The 20624-nt window shown below is 44.5% G+C and overlaps 1 protein-coding gene across 4 annotated transcripts in view; it reads left to right on the top strand.

Annotated features, from left to right (window-relative positions):
- SERTAD4 (SERTA domain containing 4) overlaps positions 1-15109 on the top strand; it is a 46473-nt gene extending 31364 nt beyond the window's left edge. For all 4 annotated transcript variants that reach the window (XM_044286214.1, XM_044286216.1, XM_044286215.1 and 1 more), the window contains exon 4: positions 14276-15109. In XM_044286214.1, coding sequence (XP_044142149.1) covers positions 14276-14998 — 723 coding nt within the window. In that variant the 3' untranslated portion in view covers positions 14999-15109. The remainder of the gene's footprint in view (positions 1-14275) is intronic.
- The last annotated feature ends 5515 nt before the right edge of the window (positions 15110-20624 follow it).

The raw sequence follows: 20624 nt of genomic DNA, 5'->3' as shown, positions 1-20624 counted from the left end.
CGAATGAAAAAGTGGGAGAAAGACCTGGGGGAGATATCACAAGGTCAATGGTAAGATATTTTAGAGGCAGCTCCGTTGACTTCATTGAGTGAGCAGGGGAAACTGTCCCAACTTTTCATCATCTACAGAGTGGATGCATGTTGCCCGAGATGTAATATGGAACCAGCGGATCTGGTTTATATGTTATGGAATTGTAAAAGTTTAGATAGGTACTGGACAGGTACAGTATCTTAGAGTTCATATACCAGAATATGGCAGTTAGGGTAGAGAGAGACCCCAAAATATGTATTTTGGGATATGTCTCTGAAGTAGAAACGGATAATTATAGCAAGATAGCGGTGGGTAGATTGTTGTATGTGGCGAGAAAACTGATTGCATTACATTGGATACAGTCTAGCCCCCCAACTTTGGAGGAATTTACGGTCAGTCAACAATATGCTGATCTGTGAAAAAGCTATATTCCTGAAAAGAGGGTGTTCGCAAACGTTTGATAAACTATAGAGTAAATGGTTGTCCAATAGCCACAATAGATTTTAGGATTTAAAGGGTGGAGCACTGTTGCCGGAGTGAGTATGGTTTTTTTTGGGGGGGGAGGGGGAGTTCGTTATGGGGATTACTTTATGTATATTATACATTACATAATATATATATTATATTATATATAAAACATGACAATACGCAAAAGATTATATTAAGAAATAATAATAGGATTATTGTACACTATTATGAATATTTTGTTGATAAAAAAGATTTGATTTAAAAAAAAAATACTACATTATAAATGTGAGACTCTTGGCAAATACATTTTGTGCAAAATTATTTGTGCCTGTCTGCCAACGTCAAGGCGATCTCTTTAGGACAGGAACCTACACTAAATACTACCTCCGCTGGTGCCATACTGGCCTCTGTTAAATTCAGGGAATGCAGATTCCACATGCATGCCAAGCCCACTCTATATTATACCTCTTAAGGTGCCGGCAAAAATAATTTTATACAAAATGTATTTGCAATGAGTCTCACATTTATAACGTAGCAATAGCATTACATTTTCTTTTTTACATCGTGAGTATATTATTAGAGTAATCCCCTGCCTTAATGAAAACCAGGCAATTCCCCCCAATTTTTTTTTTTTAAAGTTCAGGAAAATGAGACCCACATTAAGCCATTGTGTACTGACTGGTATGTAAAGTGCTGCAGGATATGTCAGCGCTATATAAGTAAGTAAAATAACAATAAAAGATATGTGGCCAAAAATCGCTCTCAGGGTCCTTCCCACCATGTATCCACTGTACTTGAAAAGACTTGTTCACTCTGCCTGGCAGCAATGCTCCATTGTAAGCAGCAGAGAGCATGACATCATGGAGGCTGACATAATAGACAGACCACAGCTGCCTCCTTCCTGCTCTGCCCATTGCCCGTGACACTCCGTGGGTGGCGTGTCTGGATGGGATGGAAACTATGGGATTGGAGCAATTAAAAATGAAAATTGTTGGAAATGAGAGCATAGACTTTCTAAGCTCCACTTATAACAACTTGACAGTCTCCGTGGAGAAACAGTCAGCAAGCAGAACTGGACAGCCAGAGGCAGATTGTTCCTGTATGTGCTCATTGTACTTTGCAGAATCGAGAGCCAGGGACTAATCATACGGAAGTGTTGACCATTTAAAGAGGACTTGTCCCCTCTCCTTACTTGACTGTTTTAGCAAATACTTGTATTCTTCATAAAATAAGAATTCTAGAGCAACCCTTTGTGTTATGTCGTCCCTCTGTTATTCCTCCTAGAAATGTATACAAACTATACACTGTCTGACACTACCAGATCAGACTCTAATGGCAAGAGGAATTATGACACCCAGTTGTCAGTTTAATCATACATTTCTTAGGAGGAATAACAGAGGAATGGCACAATGCAAACTTCTAAGAAAGATGTTCCATAACTGTGCAGTATATACTAAAACAAACATGGCAAACAAGCTGAAAACTTCTATTTTTTGGACCATGCTAAACAGCTGACAGCAGCAGGTAGGGGATGAGGAGAGCACGACCCAGTAAACCTTTTCTCATAGATTGTAAGCTCTTGTGAGCAGGGCCCTGACTCCTAGTGTTTCAGTTGCATATTAGCCGGTTAGTTTCGTTTCGTACATGAACTCTATGAATTTGTAAAGAGCTGTGGAATATGGTGGCGCTATATAAATAAATGTTATTATTATTATATATTATATTGTGGAGCTTTTATTATCAGAAGCAGCGTGAATATGAAGTTTTGTTCTGCCAGGTTCTGCTCCCGCTAATGCACGGGAGGCGGAGCTTTAGTGTGAAGTGGTCTCTGCATTGCACTGCTGCACAGAAACCACTACAGCTGTCACTCAGAGCAGAGGGGCTGTGAAGAGTCCCAGTGAAGGTCCACCTCCTGGACACTTGCAGGAGCAGAACCTGGAAGAGTAAAAGTCCATAGTCACAATACAACACAAACAATATGCACAGTTGAGATATTATGTGACATGTCACACGGCTAGAAATGTCTGACATTGGTTGCAAGAGCATGACCAAGACTTCCAAGTGCTATCCTGTCCCTTATTCCCCAGACTGGAACCCAAATGAGCATCTGTGGGACCACCTGGATGGTCTTGTTCGCTCTATAGATCCCTACCACGTCCCCTCCAGTAGCTGTGGAATGCAGACAGCATGGCTCCAGATACCTGTGACAACCTACCAGGACCTTACGGAGTCACTCCCAGCCCGTCTAGCTGTTCTCCAGGCTGCGGTTACGCTAGATTCTAGCTGCTGGTTATAACACTCTATATACAGTATATACTGTATGTACGGCGTCTGCTTCTATGTCACCCCTAACTCCACTGATAAATCCCAGGCTTCTGTTTCGGGTTTGTGTGAAGCCCCCGATTTCCACGGCCATCTCTTCTATTACCTCAGCGCTGGTGTGGCCGGAAATGTTTCTTCTCTCCGCCGCAGTCCTGCAAGCACTTACGTGGTAAAGAATTTTCCATCTCGCTCTATGGCACCGTATGTGTCATCTTTGGCACGGCGCCAGCTTTCATAAAGTCGTCTAAGTCCAAGCTTTTCTTTATATTTGCCAGAAGTCTTTGTGCTTTTTTTTTTTTTTTGCCTTTTTCTTAGGCTCTGGCTGCAGTTTTTAGCTTTTGTCTCACTTCTAGTTCACGCATTCAGTGAAGTTCCAAGTGCAGGCTTTACATGTACGAGGCATAATGGTGCCGACTCGTCATTTATTCCATGTGCCGCAATATGTCCAAGGCCGCATAAGGCAGGAACAGGAGACAGGGTAATGTCACCAGCCGCAGCAAATATAAATCTGTATTGGTACAAGATGCTTTTTTGGATTCTTAAGAATTTCTTGTTATTATACGACTTAACAACAGAGCTTTAGCACATGGACTTCATTAGAAAATCCAGATATTTGCTTTAAAGATGGCTGTTTGGCTCTCCTGACGTGTCTGGTTTAGTAAATACTTGTATTCCAATGAACAGCCATTCTATAGTGTTATTTTTCTCAGAATTGTCCTCGTTTCCTCCTGGAACTATATGACTACATTGACAACTAGGCATTGCTGTATACCTTCGAGTGTGTCACTGCACAGTCAGACACTGTCTAATGATGTCACACATTATAGGGATTTTTTTTTTAAGTTGACTTGTCATCTCTCCTCTTGTACTGTCCCTCTTGTATTCCTCCTGGAAATATATGACTATAATAACAGGAACTAGGATAACATCTCCATGATGGTCATAATCCCTACTAGTGCTGGTAGAGTTGTTTCCAGATCCAGGCTACAGAAATTGATGACCTATACTCAGGATAGTGAAAGTTGAAAAATGAGCGGGCACTCATACACTTGGCAACCAAATCGAGATATGCAGAAAATATTTATTAATGAATCCCCATAAAATAATACAAGTGATAAAACCAGTGTACTAAAACAGTAACATACATAAAAAGCAATCACATATAATAAATGGTGAGTACAATCGACAATATAATGTTCAATAATGTTCGATAATATAAATCATTATCCAGATCTTATATGTGCTTTTTATTGCAAAGAGAGAGGTCTGGTAATTCCTCTGTGGCTCTATCCCAGATTAGGAAGGTGAATGTCACTTTAAATATTGCAGGTGCATTTCCCCTGGGAGCACCATATAATCATAAGGCATCCCCAGGAATCCGATGATATTAAGACTAAAGTCTCTTCTGGCATATCCTTTTTAGGTAGAGGTAAACTTTAAATCGATATTTGGCTTACCGTCTAATGTCTGCTGTCTCCCTGTTGCTTAAACGGAGCTTTAAATGTCTGCCGGCTTGTTTAATCGCTCCTATGAAGCAAGTCAGTTCGAATTCCGCGGGAGTTCCAAAGATCGCGGGAATTGGCACTTTGTTCCGCAATTTCCTTCGGTACAGCTTTCGACGATAAAGGTATTTATTCCTTTACTGTAAAGATTTTTCTTTCTCTGTATGGCCATACAGTTTTATCAGAGACTTTTCAATGCAGGTACATCACTTGTTTCACCAATACGCGTTTCTGGTAGATTCGCTCTCCCTTCCTCAGTCGTCGACTTGTTTCACCATACGCGTTTCGGGTAGATTCGCTCTCCCTTCCTCAGTCTTCCCTTGTTTCACCATACATGTTTCGGGTAGATTCGCTCTCCCTTTCTCAGTGGTCCCTTGTTTCACCATACACGTTTCGGGTAGATTCGCTCTCCCTTTCTCAGTGGTCCCTTGTTTCACCATACGCGTTTTGGGTAGATTCGCTCTCCCTTCCTCAGTGGTGAAACAAGGAAGGGAGGAAGGGAGAGCGAATCTACCCGAAACGTGTATGGTGAAACAAGGGACCACTGAGGAAGGGAGAGCGAATCTACCCGAAACGCGTATGGTGAAACAAGGGACCACTGAGGAAGGGAGAGCGAATCTACCTGAAACACGTATGGTGAAACAAGTCGACCACTGAGGAAGGGAGAGCGAATCTACCCGAAATGCGTATGGTGAAACAAGTTATGTACCTGCATTGAAAAGTCTCCGATAAAACTGTATGGCCATACAGAGAAAGAAAAATCTTTACAGTAAAGGAATAAATACCTTTATCGTCGAAAGCTGTACCGAAGGAAATTGCGGAACAAAGTGCCAATTCCCGCGATCTTTGGAACTCCCGCGGAATTCGAACTGACTTGCTTCATAGGAGCGATTAAACAAGCCGGCAGACATTTAAAGCTCCGTTTAAGCAACAGGGAGACAGCAGACATTAGACGGTAAGCCAAATATCGATTTAAAGTTTACCTCTACCTAAAAAGGATATGCCAGAAGAGACTTTAATCTTAATATCATCGGATTCCTGGGGATGCCTTATGATTATATGGTGCTCCCAGGGGAAATGCACCTGCAACATTTAAAGTGACATTCACCTTCCTAATCTGGGATAGAGCCACAGAGGAATTACCAGACCTCTCTCTTTGCAATAAAAAGCACATATAAGATCTGGATAATACTTGAAGAGTTTTTTGGTGTGATTTAAATTATCGAATATTATTGAACATTATATTGTCGATTGTACTCACCATTTATTATATGTGATTGCTTTTTATGTATGTTACTGTTTTAGTACACTGGTTTTATCACTTGTATTATTTTATGGGGATTCAGTAATAAATATTTTCTGCATATCTCGATTTGGTTGCCAAGTGTATGAGTGCCCGCTCATTTTTCAACTTTCACAATCACTTTTAAATAGAGGGTGGGGCGATTCCCTCCATATGAGCTTGTAGCACCATACCGAGTGAGCCACCACAATCCACTACTATACTCAGGATAGGTCATCAGTATCACATCGATGGAGGTTTAACCCTCGCCACCCCCATTAACCGTTGCGCCAAAATCTGCGCCTGAAATACGCCTAATATAGGCGTATTTCAGGCTAATATATTACCCTCTTGATCATCTGTCAGATGCTTGTGGGGGTGCTGAGTGTTGGACCCCCAGCTTAGGATCGCTTATCGATATCTGTAGCGGAGAACTTTAATATAACCAGTAAACTCTCCTGCGCTGCATGCTGCTGTGAAGTATAAAGTGATGACACTTAGTTCTTCAGTTCCTGTCATTTCTACCTGACAGATAAATGGGTCTTCTTGCTGAATGTGACAATTATTGTAATCGTTTAACTACTTAATGGTTTGCTCAATACAGTTTGCTCAATTTAAAGGGTCTTCCCATAGATGCTTATGGTATATATAAAATTGTCCGAAATAAGGGGGGCGTGACCACTGGCACTGAGACCCCTACCTATCAGGGGAATAGGGATTATCTAACCCTTGTTCACCTAGATGCAGAATCAATGGAGAAGATATAATGCGGTTTCTCTCTATTCAAGTCAATAAAAAAAACAGCTTCAATCAGCCGGTGCCAGGATGGGGTGCCACTGATCGCCTTGGGCCTGAGGAGTAGGGATCAGGAGACCTCTGCTATATATTAGAGAGTTATAGCATAAATTGAATTGAGGAAAAAATTGAAATGGTGCCAAATTCTCAATTCAACCCCTTCCTCCTAGCCCTAATGTTAAAGACATACGTGTATAGACATTTCATTTAGCCCTATGAAACATACAGGGTAATACAGCACTACATACTTATTATATCCAGTGATGTGTCCTCTGATGTAGACATACTCTTTCCTAATCTTCTCCATTTGTACCAGACCACCAGGACGACTTCTTTCAGCCACATCTCATCTCTGCAGTATTTGGCAGACAGACATGTTAGATTCCTCACTTTTCCATCATCATCCCCCTCCTGGTCACCCAACATTGTTATCCTGCTGCTACCCCAATACTCTGCCTGGTGTGCTCCCAAATACTATACTGAAGAAATAACAGTGACATACAGATAGTCCCCCCCCCCCCTTTACTAATAGTTCTCCCAGACTGCCCTGAATAGTAATAGTGCCACCAATAGCCCCCCAATAGCAAGAATGTTCTCAAGAGTGCCCCCATATTGTGCCCAATAATAATAATAATAATAATAATGCCCCTACAGTACCCACAGTATTAATAATGCTTCCATAGGGCCTCTATTGGAAGCGAGCCCCCCCCCCCCCACACTATAGTGGCCCCAGCAGTAACAAGGCCCCTCTATAAAGCAGCTCTTAAGAGCCCCCAGTAGTAATAAAGTCAATCTATAAGGCCCCCCTATAGTGACTCCAATAGTTATAATAGTTATAGGGCCCCCAGTAGTTATAATGCCCCCTTATAGTGGCCCTGTAGTAGCTCCAAGTATTTATAATACTCCATGTAGTAGTCCCAGTATTTATAAAGCCCTGCTGCAATGCTGTAGTTATAATGCCCCACTAGTACACATAACGGACCCCCTGTAGTGCTCCGACCTGTATTATAATGCTCCCTGTAGTGGTAGTTTATATAATGCTCTAACCCTCCTTCCCCCATAGTCCCACTGTAGTATAATGGCAGCACGCTGTTGTAGTATATAATGCTCTTCCCCCTGCAGTCCCTCTCCATGCCGCTGTTCACAATGCAGGCCTCAGACCTCTTCCGGCCTGTGGCCTGAGTTCCCACATCCCAGTGCAGGGGTTTGTGACCTTGTTTTTGCCTTTATAGACCTGGCACAGGAGGTCAAGGTGATGTCATTGCGGCCTTCTGTGCCATTCTAATGCCCCATAAGCATCAGGTCTAGTAGCCTGCTGCCTATAAGGCAGGGACAGGAGCCATAGCTTCCCCATCTTAGATTTACACCCCCTCAGAGGCAGATCAGAGCTCTATTAGGGTGAATAGGATCTTACACTCTCCCTGCTGCCCTGTGCATAGTACTCACAGCAGCAGGGAGATTACCATGGCAGCCAGGGCTTCAGTAGCGTCCTGGCTGCCATGGTAACCGATCAGAGCTCCAGGATTACACTGCTCCGATCAGAAGCTGCCACTGCCACCAATGAAGAGGAGGGGATCCTCTGGCCATTGCCACCAATGACTTTAATACTGGGGGGTTGGGGGGGGGGCACACTGTGCCACCAAAGATTTTAATACTGGGGGTGGGGGGCAATTTTAACCTCTTGGGGACATAGGGCGTACTGGTACTTATTTCAAATCACCGCTGCGCCCTGGGACCCCCCCGTATCGGCGATCGCTGTGGAATCACCCCGAATCCACAGGGGATTGTGTTTGAGTCAGCCCAATCGAGTCCCCACGCTGCTGTGGCGGGGAGTCAATGTCCAAGAAGGCATCCCGATGCCGTGCAGTGGCTGCCCAATGCCCTGCACGGCATCGGGACCTGCCTTCTAGGGGAGCCGAGTAGATCCAGCATCAGGCTGGGTCTCCTAGGCAACCTGTTAGTGTATTACTCTGTGTAATACACTAACAGGCAATGCATTACAATACAGATGTATTGTAGTGCATTGCAGAGGGGATCAGACCCCCAAAAGTGAACATCAGAAATAAAGTAAAGAAAAAAAAGTAAAAAAAAGTGTTTTTAATAAAATTAATAAAGTAATTAAATTAATAAAGTAAAAAAAGATAAAAAATGCCCCTTTCCCCTTATTTTATAATAAAAAACAGAAAAAAACCCAAAACACACATATTAGGTATCGCTGTGTCCGTAATGGCCGGCTCTATAAATATATCACATGATCCACCCTGTCCGATAAATACCATTAAAAAAAAACGGTGTAAAAAAAGCCATTTTTGTCACCTTACATCACAAAAAGTGCAACACCAAGCGATCAAAAAGGCGTATGCCCCCCAAAATAGTACCAATCTAACCGTCACCTCATCCCGCACAAAATGAGCCCCTACCTAAGATAATCGCCCAAAAAATAAAAAAACTATGAATCAGAATATGGAGACACTAAAGCATAATTTTTTTTGCTTCAAAAATGCTGGTATTGTGCAAAACTTAAGTAAATAAAAAAAAGTATACATATTAGGTATCGCTGCATTCGTAAGAACCTGCACTATAAAAATATCACATAATCTAACCCCTCAGGTGAATAGCGTAAAAAAAGTGTAATAGCAAGCAATCAAAAAGTCATACGCACTCCAAAATAGTGCCAATCAAACCTTTATCTCATCCTGCAAAAATCATACCCTACCTAAAATAATCGCCCAAAAACTGAAAAATCTATGGCTCTCAGACTATGAAGACACTAAAACATGATTTTTTTTGTTTCAAAAATGAAAGCATTGTGTAAAACTTAATAAACATAAATAAAAAAAAAGTTGACATATTAAGTATCGCCGCGTCCGTAAGAATCTGCTCTATAAAAATATCACATGACCTAACCCCTCAGATGAATACCGTAAAAAAAAAAAAACTGTGTAAAAAAATGCATTTTTTGTCACCTTACATCACAAAAAGTGTAGTAGCAAGCGATCAAAAAGTCATACGCACCACAAAATAGTACCAATTAAACCGTCATCTCATCCCAAAAAAAATGAGCCCCTACACAAGACAGTCGCCCAAAAAATAAATAAAACTACGACTTTCAGAATTTGGAGACACTAAAAAAATCCTTTTTTTTTTCAAAAATGCTTTGTTATGTAAAACTGAAACAAACAACCCAAAAAAGTTGTCATATTTGGTATTGTCGCATCCGTGACAACCTTCTCTATAAAAATACCACATAATCTAACCTGTCAGATGAATGTTATAAATAACAAAAAATAAAAACGGTGCCAAAACAGCTATTTCTTGTTATTTTGCCTCACAAAAAGTGTAATATAGAGCAACCAAAAATCATATGTACCCTAAAATAGTACCAACAAAACTGCCACATTATCCCGTAGTTTCTAAAATGGGGTAACTTTTTTGGAGTTTCTACTCTAGGGGTGCATCAGGGGGGCTTCAAATGGGACATGGTGTCAAAAAACCAGTCCAGCAAAATCTGCCTTCCAAAAAACGTATGGCGTTCCTTTCCTTCCGCGCCCTGCCGTGTGCCCGTACAGCAGTTTACGACCACATATGGGGTGTTTCTGTAAACTACAAAATCAGGGCCAAATATATTGAGTTTTGTTTGGCTGTTAACCCTTGTTTTGTAACTGGAAAAAATGGATTCAAATGGAAAATCTGCCAAAAAAGTGAAATTTTTAAATGTTATCTCTAATTTTTGATTAATTCTTGTGGAACACCTAAAGGGTTAACAAAGTTTGTAAAATCAGTTTTGATTACCTTGAGGGGTGTAGTTTGTAAAATGGGGTCATTTTTGGGTGGTTTCTATTATGTAAGGCCTCATGCACACGACCATTGTGTGCATCCGTGGCCGTTGTGCCGCTTTTTTTCGCAGACCCATTGACTTTCAATGGGTCCGTGGAAAAATCGGAAAATGCACCGTTTTGCAGCCGAGACCGTGATCCGTGTTTCCTGTCCGTCAAAAAAATATGACCTGTCCTATTTTTTTGACGGACAACGGTTCACGGACCCATTCAAGTCAATGGGTCCGTGAAAGAACACGGATGCACACAAGATTGGCATCCGTGTGTGTGATCCGTGGCCGTAGGTTACTTTCATACAGACGGATCCGAAGATCCGTCTGCATAAAAGCTTTTTCAGAGGTGAGTTTTCACTTCGTGAAAACTCATATCCGACAGTATATTCTAACACAGAAGCGTTCCCATGGTGATGGGGACGCTTCTAGTTAGAATACACTACAAACTGTGTACAAGACTGCCCCCTGCTGCCTGGCAGCACCCGATCTCTTACAGGGGGCCGTGATCAGCACAATTAACCCCTTCAGGTGCGGCACCTGAAGGGGTTAATTGTACTATCATATCCCCCTGTAAGAGCTCAGGGCTGCCAGGCAGCAGGGGGCAGACCCCCCTCCCCAGTTTTAATATCATTGGTGGCCAGTGCGGCCCCCCCCTCCCTCCCTCTATTGTAATAATAGCTTGGTGGCCAGTGTGCGCCCCCCATCGGGCCCCCCCCTTCCTCCCTCTATTGTAATAAATCGTTGGTGGCACAGTGTGCGCCCCCCATCGCCCCCCCCTCCCTCCCTCTATTGTAATAAATCGTTGGTGGCACAGTGTGCGCCCCCCATCACCCCCCCTCCCTCCCTCTATTGTAATAAATCGTTGGTGGCATAGTGTGCACCCCCCATCGGCCCCCCCTCCCTCTATAGCAGTAACAACATTGGTGGCCAGTGTGCGGCCTCCCATCTCCCCCCCCCCCTCCCGATCATTGGTGGCAGCGGATTTCCGATCGGAGTCCCAGTTTAATCGCTGGGGCTCCGATCGGTAACCATGGCAACCAGGACGCTACTGCAGTCCTGGTTGCCATGGTTACTTAGCAATAGTACAATAGTAGAAGATTCATAGTTACCTGCTTGCTGCTGCGATGTTCGTGTCCGGCCGGGAGCTCCACCTACTGGTAAGTGACAGGTCTGTGCGGCGCATTGCTAAAGAACTGTCACTTACCAGTAGGAGGAGCTCCCGGCCGGTAACAGACATCGCAGCAGCAAGCAGGTAAGTATGAATCTTCTACTATTGTACTATTGCTAAGTAACCATGGCAACCAGGGCTGCAGTAGCTTCCTGGTTGCCATGGTTACCGATCTGAGCCCCAGCGATTAAACTGGGACTCCGATCGGAACTACACTGCCACCAATGATCGGGGGGGGGGGGGGAGATGGGAGGCCGCACACTGCCACCAATGTTGTTACTGCTATAGAGGGAGGGGGGCCGATGGGGGGCGCACACTGTTCCACCAACGATTTATTACAATAGAGGGAGGGAGGGTGGGCGATGGGGGGCGCACACTGTGCCACCAACGATTTATTACAATAGAGGGAGGGAGGGGGGGGCCGCACTGGCCACCAATGATATTAAAACTGGGGAGGGGGGGGGGTCTGCCCCCTGCTGCCTGGCAGCCCTGATCTCTTACAGGGGGATATGATAGTACAATTAACCCCTTCAGGTGCGGCACCTGAGGAGTTAATTGTGCTGATCACGGCCCCCTGTAAGAGATCGGGTGCTGCCAGGCAGCAGGGGGCAGTCATGTACACAGTTTGTAGTATATTCTAACCTGAAGCGTCCCCATCACCATGGGAACGCCTCTGTGTTAGAATATACTGTCGGATCTGAGTTTCACGATGTAGCTCATATCCGACAGTATATTCTAACAGAGGCGTTCCCATGGTGATGGGGACGCTTCAAGTTAAAATATACCATCGGATTGGAGAAAACTCCAATCCGATGGTATAAAAGAACTCCAGACTTTACATTGAAAGTCAATGGGGACGGATCCGTTTGAAATGGCACCATATTGTGTCAACGTCAAACGGATCCGTCCCCATTGACTTGCATTGTAATTCAGGACGGATCCGTTTGGCTCCGCACGGCCAGGCGGACACCAAAACGACTTTTTTTTCATGTCCGTGGATCCTCCAAAAATCAAGGAAGACCCACGGACGAAAAAACGGTCACGGATCACGGACCTACGGACCCCGTTTTTGCGGACCGTGAAAATAAACTGTCGTGTGCATGAGGCCTAAGCCTCACAAAGTGACTTCAGACCTGAACTGGTAAGCCTTGTAACGTCCCCAAAAAATAAAATGGCATTCACAAAATTATCCAAACATGAAGTAGACATATGGGGAATGTAAAGTAATAACTATTTTTTGGAGGTATTACTATCTATTATAAAAGTAGAGAAATTGACATTTGGACATTTTCTAATTTTTCCAAATTTTGGGTAAATTTGAATTTTTTTTGTTCAATTTTACCACTGTCATGAAGTACAATATGTGACGAGAAAACAATCTCAGAATGGCCTAGATAAGTAAAAGCATTTTAAAGTTATCACCACATAAAGTGACACATGTCAGATTTGCAAAAAATGGCCTGGTTCTTAAGGTGAAAAATAGCCCATCCCTTAAGGGGTTAATACTGGGGGGGGGGGGCCGCGCACTGCGCCACCAATGTTTTTAATACTAGGGAGGGTGCACTGCGCCACCAATGAGGGGTTAACTGCCGCTGATTGCAGCTTCCTGTCATATAGGCTGGACATCGCCTCCTGTATTTGTATAAGACGTTAATTATTATTGGTGGCGCATTGCACCCACCCCTCCTCCTACCGTCTCTCCTCACTGGCAGCACGGCACAGGGGTAGAGAGAGAGTGACTCCTTCTCTCCTTTACTGCTGAGGGAACAGCAGCGCGCTCATGTTCTGTGATAGCGCAGTGGATGCATTATCGGCAAGGTTAGATGCCAATACCGATAACTTTCAAAATCATGAATATCGGCCGATAATATCGGTAACTCCGATAATCGGTCGATTCCTAGTCGGGACACCTCCATGCACAGGGTTGGCTAGTCTTGCCAAGCTAGCTATCCTATAAGTCCATGTTCGACCTCTTAAACGGGCCTTGAGGCATAATTTAGGAGTATATTAGGAGTATTTAGGAGTATAGCTAAGTCAGTGTCTCATCTGCAGGTGGATGTTTGCTAAAGGTTGATTGCCCTTCATCAGTTCAGAGGAGAGAGAACTGGCTATCCCTACTAGGCACTCCCTATAAGGATAAATAGTACACCCCAAAATCATGACAAAAGCTTCTCACCCAGTTAAGGAGTCTTATAGGCCAAGCAATGCTTCTCTGGGAAAAAAAAGTATGGAAATTAGCTCACTTTCCAAAAGGAAAATAACATTGAGCCTTTAATGCTAGGTATCTTTCTCCTATAAGTCAATGTTTGACCTCCAAAACAGGCTCAGAGATATAATTTAGGATTATAGCTAAGCCAGTACCTTATCTGATGACAGCTGTTTTGGGGTGATTTCCCCTTATCAGTGCAGAGCAGAGAGAACAGGCTTAACTGAGTAAGAGACCTTTGACAGGATTCTGGAGGTACTATTTATCCATATGGGGAGCACTTAGTCAGAATAAGAATAATATTATAGGCCCAGCAATGCTTCTCTGGGAAAAAAAAGTATGCAATTTAGCTCTCTTTCCAAAAAGAAAAGAAAAAGACTGTTTAAGAGGTCGAACATTGACTTCTAGTACCTGACCTCTGATGGCATGAGTTGAGCCTCTAATGCTACTAGAGGTCAGGTACTATAAGTCAATGTTTGACCTCTTAAAAAGTCTCTGAGATGTAATTTAGGATTATAGCCAAGCCAGTGCCTCATCTGTAGACAGCTATTTCAGGGTGATCGCCTCTGATCAGTGCAAAGCAGAGAGAACCGTAGAGAAGCTGATATTGTCTAAATAATTTCTGTTCATTGCCATAAATCTCATCTTTGGTTTCTCTATTTTCATGATCTAGAATGTGTCCATCTTTGAAGAGCGGGCCCATGTACTTTATATGTCCTTGGAGAAATTAAAATTCATCGACGACCCTGAAGTGTTCCTCAGAAGATCGGTCCTCATCAACAACCTGATGAAGAGAATTCATGGAGAGATTCTACTGCAGAACAACTGGTGCTTCTCAGCATGTGCCCTGAGCAGCGCATCGGCCCAGGAATGGTTTGTGCCCCAGGACTGTCCTTATCGGAAACGCCTTCGTATTGCCAAGGATGACAGTAGCCTTCAGACTTGTTGTTTTTACCAGGAATGTGGCAGCCATTATCTAAACATTCCGTTCACCGTTAATGCCAACGCAGGGCAAATTGCAGCCTCCTGCTCATCTAGTAGCTCTTTGCCTTTGCCAGGATGCTCTCACCATATGGATTACACCATGGCGGAGGCTCCTTTATACAGGAACAGCATCCAGGGACCTTCCTGTGGGGGGTTGGTCACCAATTCAAGGCCTCAACACAAGCCAAATTTGCACGAGGAACCGGCGGAAGAAAAGAGAGGCACGCTCAGCTTTAGCTGTGAGACCTCCAATGGAGGTGGTGCCCTGGAACGAAAAGGCCGACTTTATGATTTTTTGGCAACTGGTTGCAATGACAAGAGTAGCATAAGTGAACCGTGGAAAAAATCTCTCAGGAAAAAAGAGGTTTTTCCAGGTAATAAACTATGCTGCACCAAAGGAAATAAGATGTGAGGGCGGCAGCAACTATTTTCGTAATTTCTTTTTTTGTCGTTGCCTAAAAATGGGCTTCTGTTCTGCAGTGGAAATGGGTTTTTTGTAGCTTTTTATGGTGATAATGAAACATTCCCTATGCAAAAAGGGATTTCTGGTATGAAACGAAATGTCCAGTGTTTTTAATTTGTGTAATATAGTTTATGAAATGTATTAGCTCACATTTACAGAGATCAGTTTTCGGTACTGACCGTGATTTGGGCTTATGCTATGAAGATGGATTCATAGCACTATACTGTGCCTCTTGTACGTAAGACAAGTCTTCATACTTGCCTAGAATTCAGAAGTGGGTGCCGTAATACACATAGGTTGGATTATGTGTCGGAGCACCCAGTTTGACTGTTGGTCTTCTTATTGGAGACCTTCTTTTTTGCCATTGGAGGTAAGGCCAAGGGCATGAAACAAGCATTGCAAATGTATTTTTTCTCCTCATCTGCTGTAGTGATCTTCATTTCACTCGTAATATTTGTATTAAAATAAATATTGAGCTTACAATGTAGTCATTTATTTCATACCATGTGAAGACCTATAGACTAGGACAGAGCTGCAGTGAAAGCCAGGCTGACCAATAACATGGATTCTCACCAAAAATCTAACATAGTATTGGGATTGGCAACTCAAAGAGTCCAAGAGGAGGGCGTTATAGGTGTTGGCCTATCTGGGACATTGATGGCATTGGGACATTGATTGCTAGGACATTGGGACATTGATTGCTAGGATGTCAGATCTGTGCAGGTCCGACCTCTGGGAACGAAGCCACCAAAGTGGAGAAAGGCTGTACAGCGAGCCCCGGAGGAGCTGGTGCTGAGGATGGGGGTGGTAGTGGTCCTGATGAAGTGTTGTGTCAAGGTGTTCTCCCACAGGTCGTTATTCCCTGGGGACCGGTGTAGCGGAAATGTAGTATTGAAAGAGCCCAAAGTTAAACATATAAAAGTCTTTTTTAAGTGCAATGTAAAACTTCAAATACATCCAAGTGCAAAACTTTTCTGGCCTAATAAAGTTTTGAGTGATGGGTGTTTTTGCTGTAGTCCCTCACCTTGCAGCAGTGTCTGGAGCTGCTGGTTATAGCAGTTTACTCTGCTGTCAAACTTCTCTTGTATGTCACAGTATAGGGATAGTGCACACAGTGATGTCACAATATGAGTATAATGCACACAGTGATGTCACATTATAGGGATAGTGCACACAGTGATGTCACAATATGGGTATAATGCACTCAGTCAGGGCCGGCGTCATAACCCGGCATCCCCGGGCAAGTGCCGGGGCCCAATGCTCCTGGGGGGGCCCACTGAGCTGCTATGAGCACTTCCATCAATACAGATGGGAGCTCTCACTGCTGTCATCTCACTTACGCAGTACCCCCCTGGTGGGCCCTCTGAGCTGCAGAGACTCAGAACATGCCCCCTCTACACAGGACCCACCCCTCTACACAGGACACGCCCCCTCTACATAGGACACATGCTGCCTGAGGAGAGAGACCGGAGGGCTGGAGCAGAGAAGTGTGAAGACAGTCTGTGAGTGAGTCTGCACTGTGACTGTCTCTTGTCTGTGGGACAGAAGGGGGGACTCTTCGATCTGCTGCTGCTTCATTCTATTTAGTTGTGTTACTGTTTCATTAAGCAGCTTGTCTCCATGACACCTGCCCCCCCCCCACATATCCTGTCCTATCTCATCCTCATGGGGCCCCTGCTGTCTCCTTTCCTCCCTCATGTATCCAGAGCTCCTGTTTCACCCTCCTATCTCCTATTGCTGCCCTGCACAGACCTCCTGCCCCTACTTCTTGTATGAATCCCCCTCAGAGCCCCTTCAACCTACTTGCTGTGTCCACCCCTCCTGTCCATCCAGGGCCCCTGTCTCACTCCTCTGCCTCTCATTATGGTGGCATCTGAACAGCATTCACCATAAGGACCTTCTAACGTCACAGGGTCATGTGACTGTGCCCCCCACCCCGTACTGTGCCCCTTTATACCCTGCATTGTGCCCTCTTACCACACCCTGTGCAGTGCCCATAGTCATTCCCTGTACTGTGCCCTCTTATACCATTTTATCCGGTCACTGTATGGTGGTTTTATCATTGTATGGTGATGGTATCCAATAACTGCATGGCCATAACTGTATCCCCATGCCCACACCACTTTTTTTAGACCTGGCATGAGCGGGAAAAGATACAGATTGCGGTGTTAAGGACCTTTGCGCCACAATCTGTGTCAGAAATACGCCTAACATAGACGTATTTCTATATAATAAATGACCCCCTAATTGTATTATTATTCGGGGGTAGGGCTGATATCTTTATATTATATAGATTCTAGTGTATTTTACTGTGCCCTGTATTTCCCAGTAGAAAATGATCCTTGGGAAGCACAGTCCTCATCCCTGACCACCAGGACCAGGTAGCGCTCTGTCAGTACATGGCGGCCTCCCCTCTCCGCCACGCTGCTCCGCTGTGTACTGGGGCTTATTCTGACACTAGGGCTGGGTTCACATCCCATTTGTGCCATCCATTTAATGTATACCAAAAATGTATGTGTTAACAGATGCCTCAGACTGATGCCGTACAGTGGCATCCGTTCACCATACAGTTCCATTGTAAAAAAACATATACGTTAACGTATGCATTTTTTACTTGACTCTGCAGGATACAAAAACGTGGAGTGCTGCACATTTGTATACATCCGATAGGATAAACGTGATGTGAACACACATTGGGGGGCAGGGGGGCGTACTAAAATTTGCTGTGGGGCCCAGTCAGTTCTAGCTACATCACTGCACATCTCCTTCTCTCCTCCAGGCCTGTCTCACTGCTGCAGCGGGCCGCCGGAGAGAAGGAGCGCAGGGAGCTGCGGTTAGTGAATGACAGGACCGCCAGCTCCCCTGCAATGATAGGTATGTGAGGGGGCCACTGGGGGGTCATTCATCACACTGTGAGGGCCCCTTACACAGTATAATGACTCCCAGTGCCCCCCATTTAGTATAATGATCCCCATTGACCCTCCATTTAGCATAATGACCACCAGAGCCCCCATTAAATATAATAACCCCTCGTGCCCCCTCCATACAGTATAACCCCCAGTGTGGGGGCGACTGGGGGTCATTATTCTGAATGGAGGGTCACTGTGGGGTCATTATACTGTGAGGGCCCTTTACATAGTATAATGACCCCCAGTGTCCCCCATTTAGTATAATGATCACCAATGACCCTCCATTCAGTATAATGACCCCCCAGAGCCCCCTCCGTACAGTATTCCCCCAGTGTGGGGGCTACTAGGGGTCATTATTCTGAATGGGGGCGACTGGGGGTTATTATTCTGAATGCAGGGCCACAGGTGGTCATTATACAGTGGGGGGGGGGGGATTGGGGGTTCATTATACTGTGTGAAGGGCCACTAGTAGTCATTATACTGTATAGGGGCCACTGGGGGTCATTATACTGTGTGGGAGCCACAGGGGGACATGTCAATGTAAAAAAATGCCTCATGGGGGCCCACTGGGATTTATCGCCCAAGGGCCCACATGAACCTGGAGCCGGCCCTGCACTCAGTGATGTCACATTATACGGATAGTGCACACAGTGATGTCACAGTATAGGGATAGTGCACAATATGGGTATAATACACATCGTGATGTCACAGTACAGAGATAATAAAGACATCAAAACACAACGATAATCAGTGATGTTACAGCACTGGAATTATACAGTGATGTCACATGTGAGCATAGTATAATACACATATGATGTCACAGTGCAGGAATGGAGTGATGTCACAACACAAGGAAAAATTCAAAAAGGAAGGACACACAAAAAGAATAATGCAATTTATTTCAGCACTAGGCCACACCTCTAACTCACCCAACCCACCCAAAACATAACACCTAATCCCACCCAGTCCCCTAAATGCCCCCACACAGTAACTATTCCCTCTTTATGCCACACAGTAATTATGTCCACTTATGTGCCCTTCACAGTAGCTGTTGGCAGATATGTGCCCCCTAATACTAAATATGCCCCGATATGTGCTCCCTCACAATAGTTATGCCCAGTTATGTGCCCCCTCACAGTAGTTATGGCCAGATATGTGCCTCCTCACAGTAGTTATGGACGAGTTATGTGCCCCCTCACAGTAGTTATGCCCAGTTATGTGCCCCCTCACAGTAGTTATGGCCAGATATGTGCCTCCTCACAGTAGTTATGGCCAGTTATGTGCCCCCTCACAGTAGTTATGTCAATTTAGGCTAAAAAAATAATAAAAACATTACTCACCTCGCACAGCCGGGATACTCTTCTTTGTTCTTCTTGAAGGACCTGCAATAGGACCTTCGCTGACGTCATCGCGCTCACCATGTAGTGAGCGCGGTGACGTCAGCGCAGGTTCTGCTGAATGAAGATAGAAGAACAAAGAAGAGGATCCCGGCTGTGCGATCAAGTGGATGAGGTGAGTAACGTTTTTATAATTTTTTTTACCCTCAATTGACATTTCACTTTGCATTCTGTATTAAAGAATGCTATTATTTTCCATTATAACCATGTTATAATGGAAAATAATAAAATCTACAGAACACCAAACACGAAATTCAGCGAAGAAGTTCGGGTCTGGGTACCACATCCAGTTTTTTCTCACGCGCGTGCAAAACGCATTGCACAGAAAAAACTGAACAACGGAATGCATTCAAAACTGACTGAAATTGTGTGCCTACTCGCTCGATTTACCCAGACCGCACCTGCATCGCATCCGGCCCTCACCTGCGACGCCCTTATGTGCCCCCTCACAGTAGTTATGCCCAGTTATGTGCTGCCTCACAGTCATTATGCCCAGATATGCTCCCTGACAGTAATATGCCCAGTAAAGTGCCCCCTTCACAGGCAGTAAAAATAATAAAACTCCACATACTTACCTCGTTCCCCAGCAGCAGCAGGATTATACACAAGACTCCCGTCCAGCCCCACCCCCTGCCCTGCCCCCTGCCCAGACATGCAGTGTGGAGCACAGACAGGGGGAGGAATGATGGAGCATAGAGCCAACGGATGGCTCTTGCTTCATCATTACAGGCAGCTGTCCCTGCTTCTTTAGAAAGCAGAGACAGCTGCCACAAAGCGGGACATACCTCCTCCATACCGGGACGGCGGTACAGCTACTGAAATCCAGGACTGTCCTGTCAGATCCGGTATGGGGGAGGTATGCTACCTATACCTCACACATTGTTGGCATTTAGTCTAAGATACAATACCACTTTAAAGAGGACCTGTCTCCTCTCCTGACATGTCAATTTTAGTAGCTACTTGCATCCCCCATGTAATAACTATTCTGGAGCATCTATTCTTATGGTTGTATGCTGTGCCGTTCCTGTATTATTACTGCTTGAAGTTTACAAATAAATTGCCAGCAGTCTGCAGTAAAGGTACTGCTGGGTATTACTAGAAGTAGGTGTGTCTGACTCTGTCCAATCAGTGCTGCTGGTGTCAGACTGTGCAGGGACACACCCCAACTGGTAACACCCATCTGTATCTTTACTGCATGTTGCTGTCTGTCAGTCATAACCTCTAGTAGAGATAATAAAGCAATGGCACAGCACATAAGTCATAAGAATA

This window comes from Bufo gargarizans, chromosome 3, assembly GCF_014858855.1.
Source record: "Bufo gargarizans isolate SCDJY-AF-19 chromosome 3, ASM1485885v1, whole genome shotgun sequence".
Taxonomy (NCBI): domain Eukaryota; kingdom Metazoa; phylum Chordata; class Amphibia; order Anura; family Bufonidae; genus Bufo; species Bufo gargarizans.
Note: the sequence above shows the minus strand (reverse complement) of the source record. Positions and strands in the feature narration are given on the sequence as shown.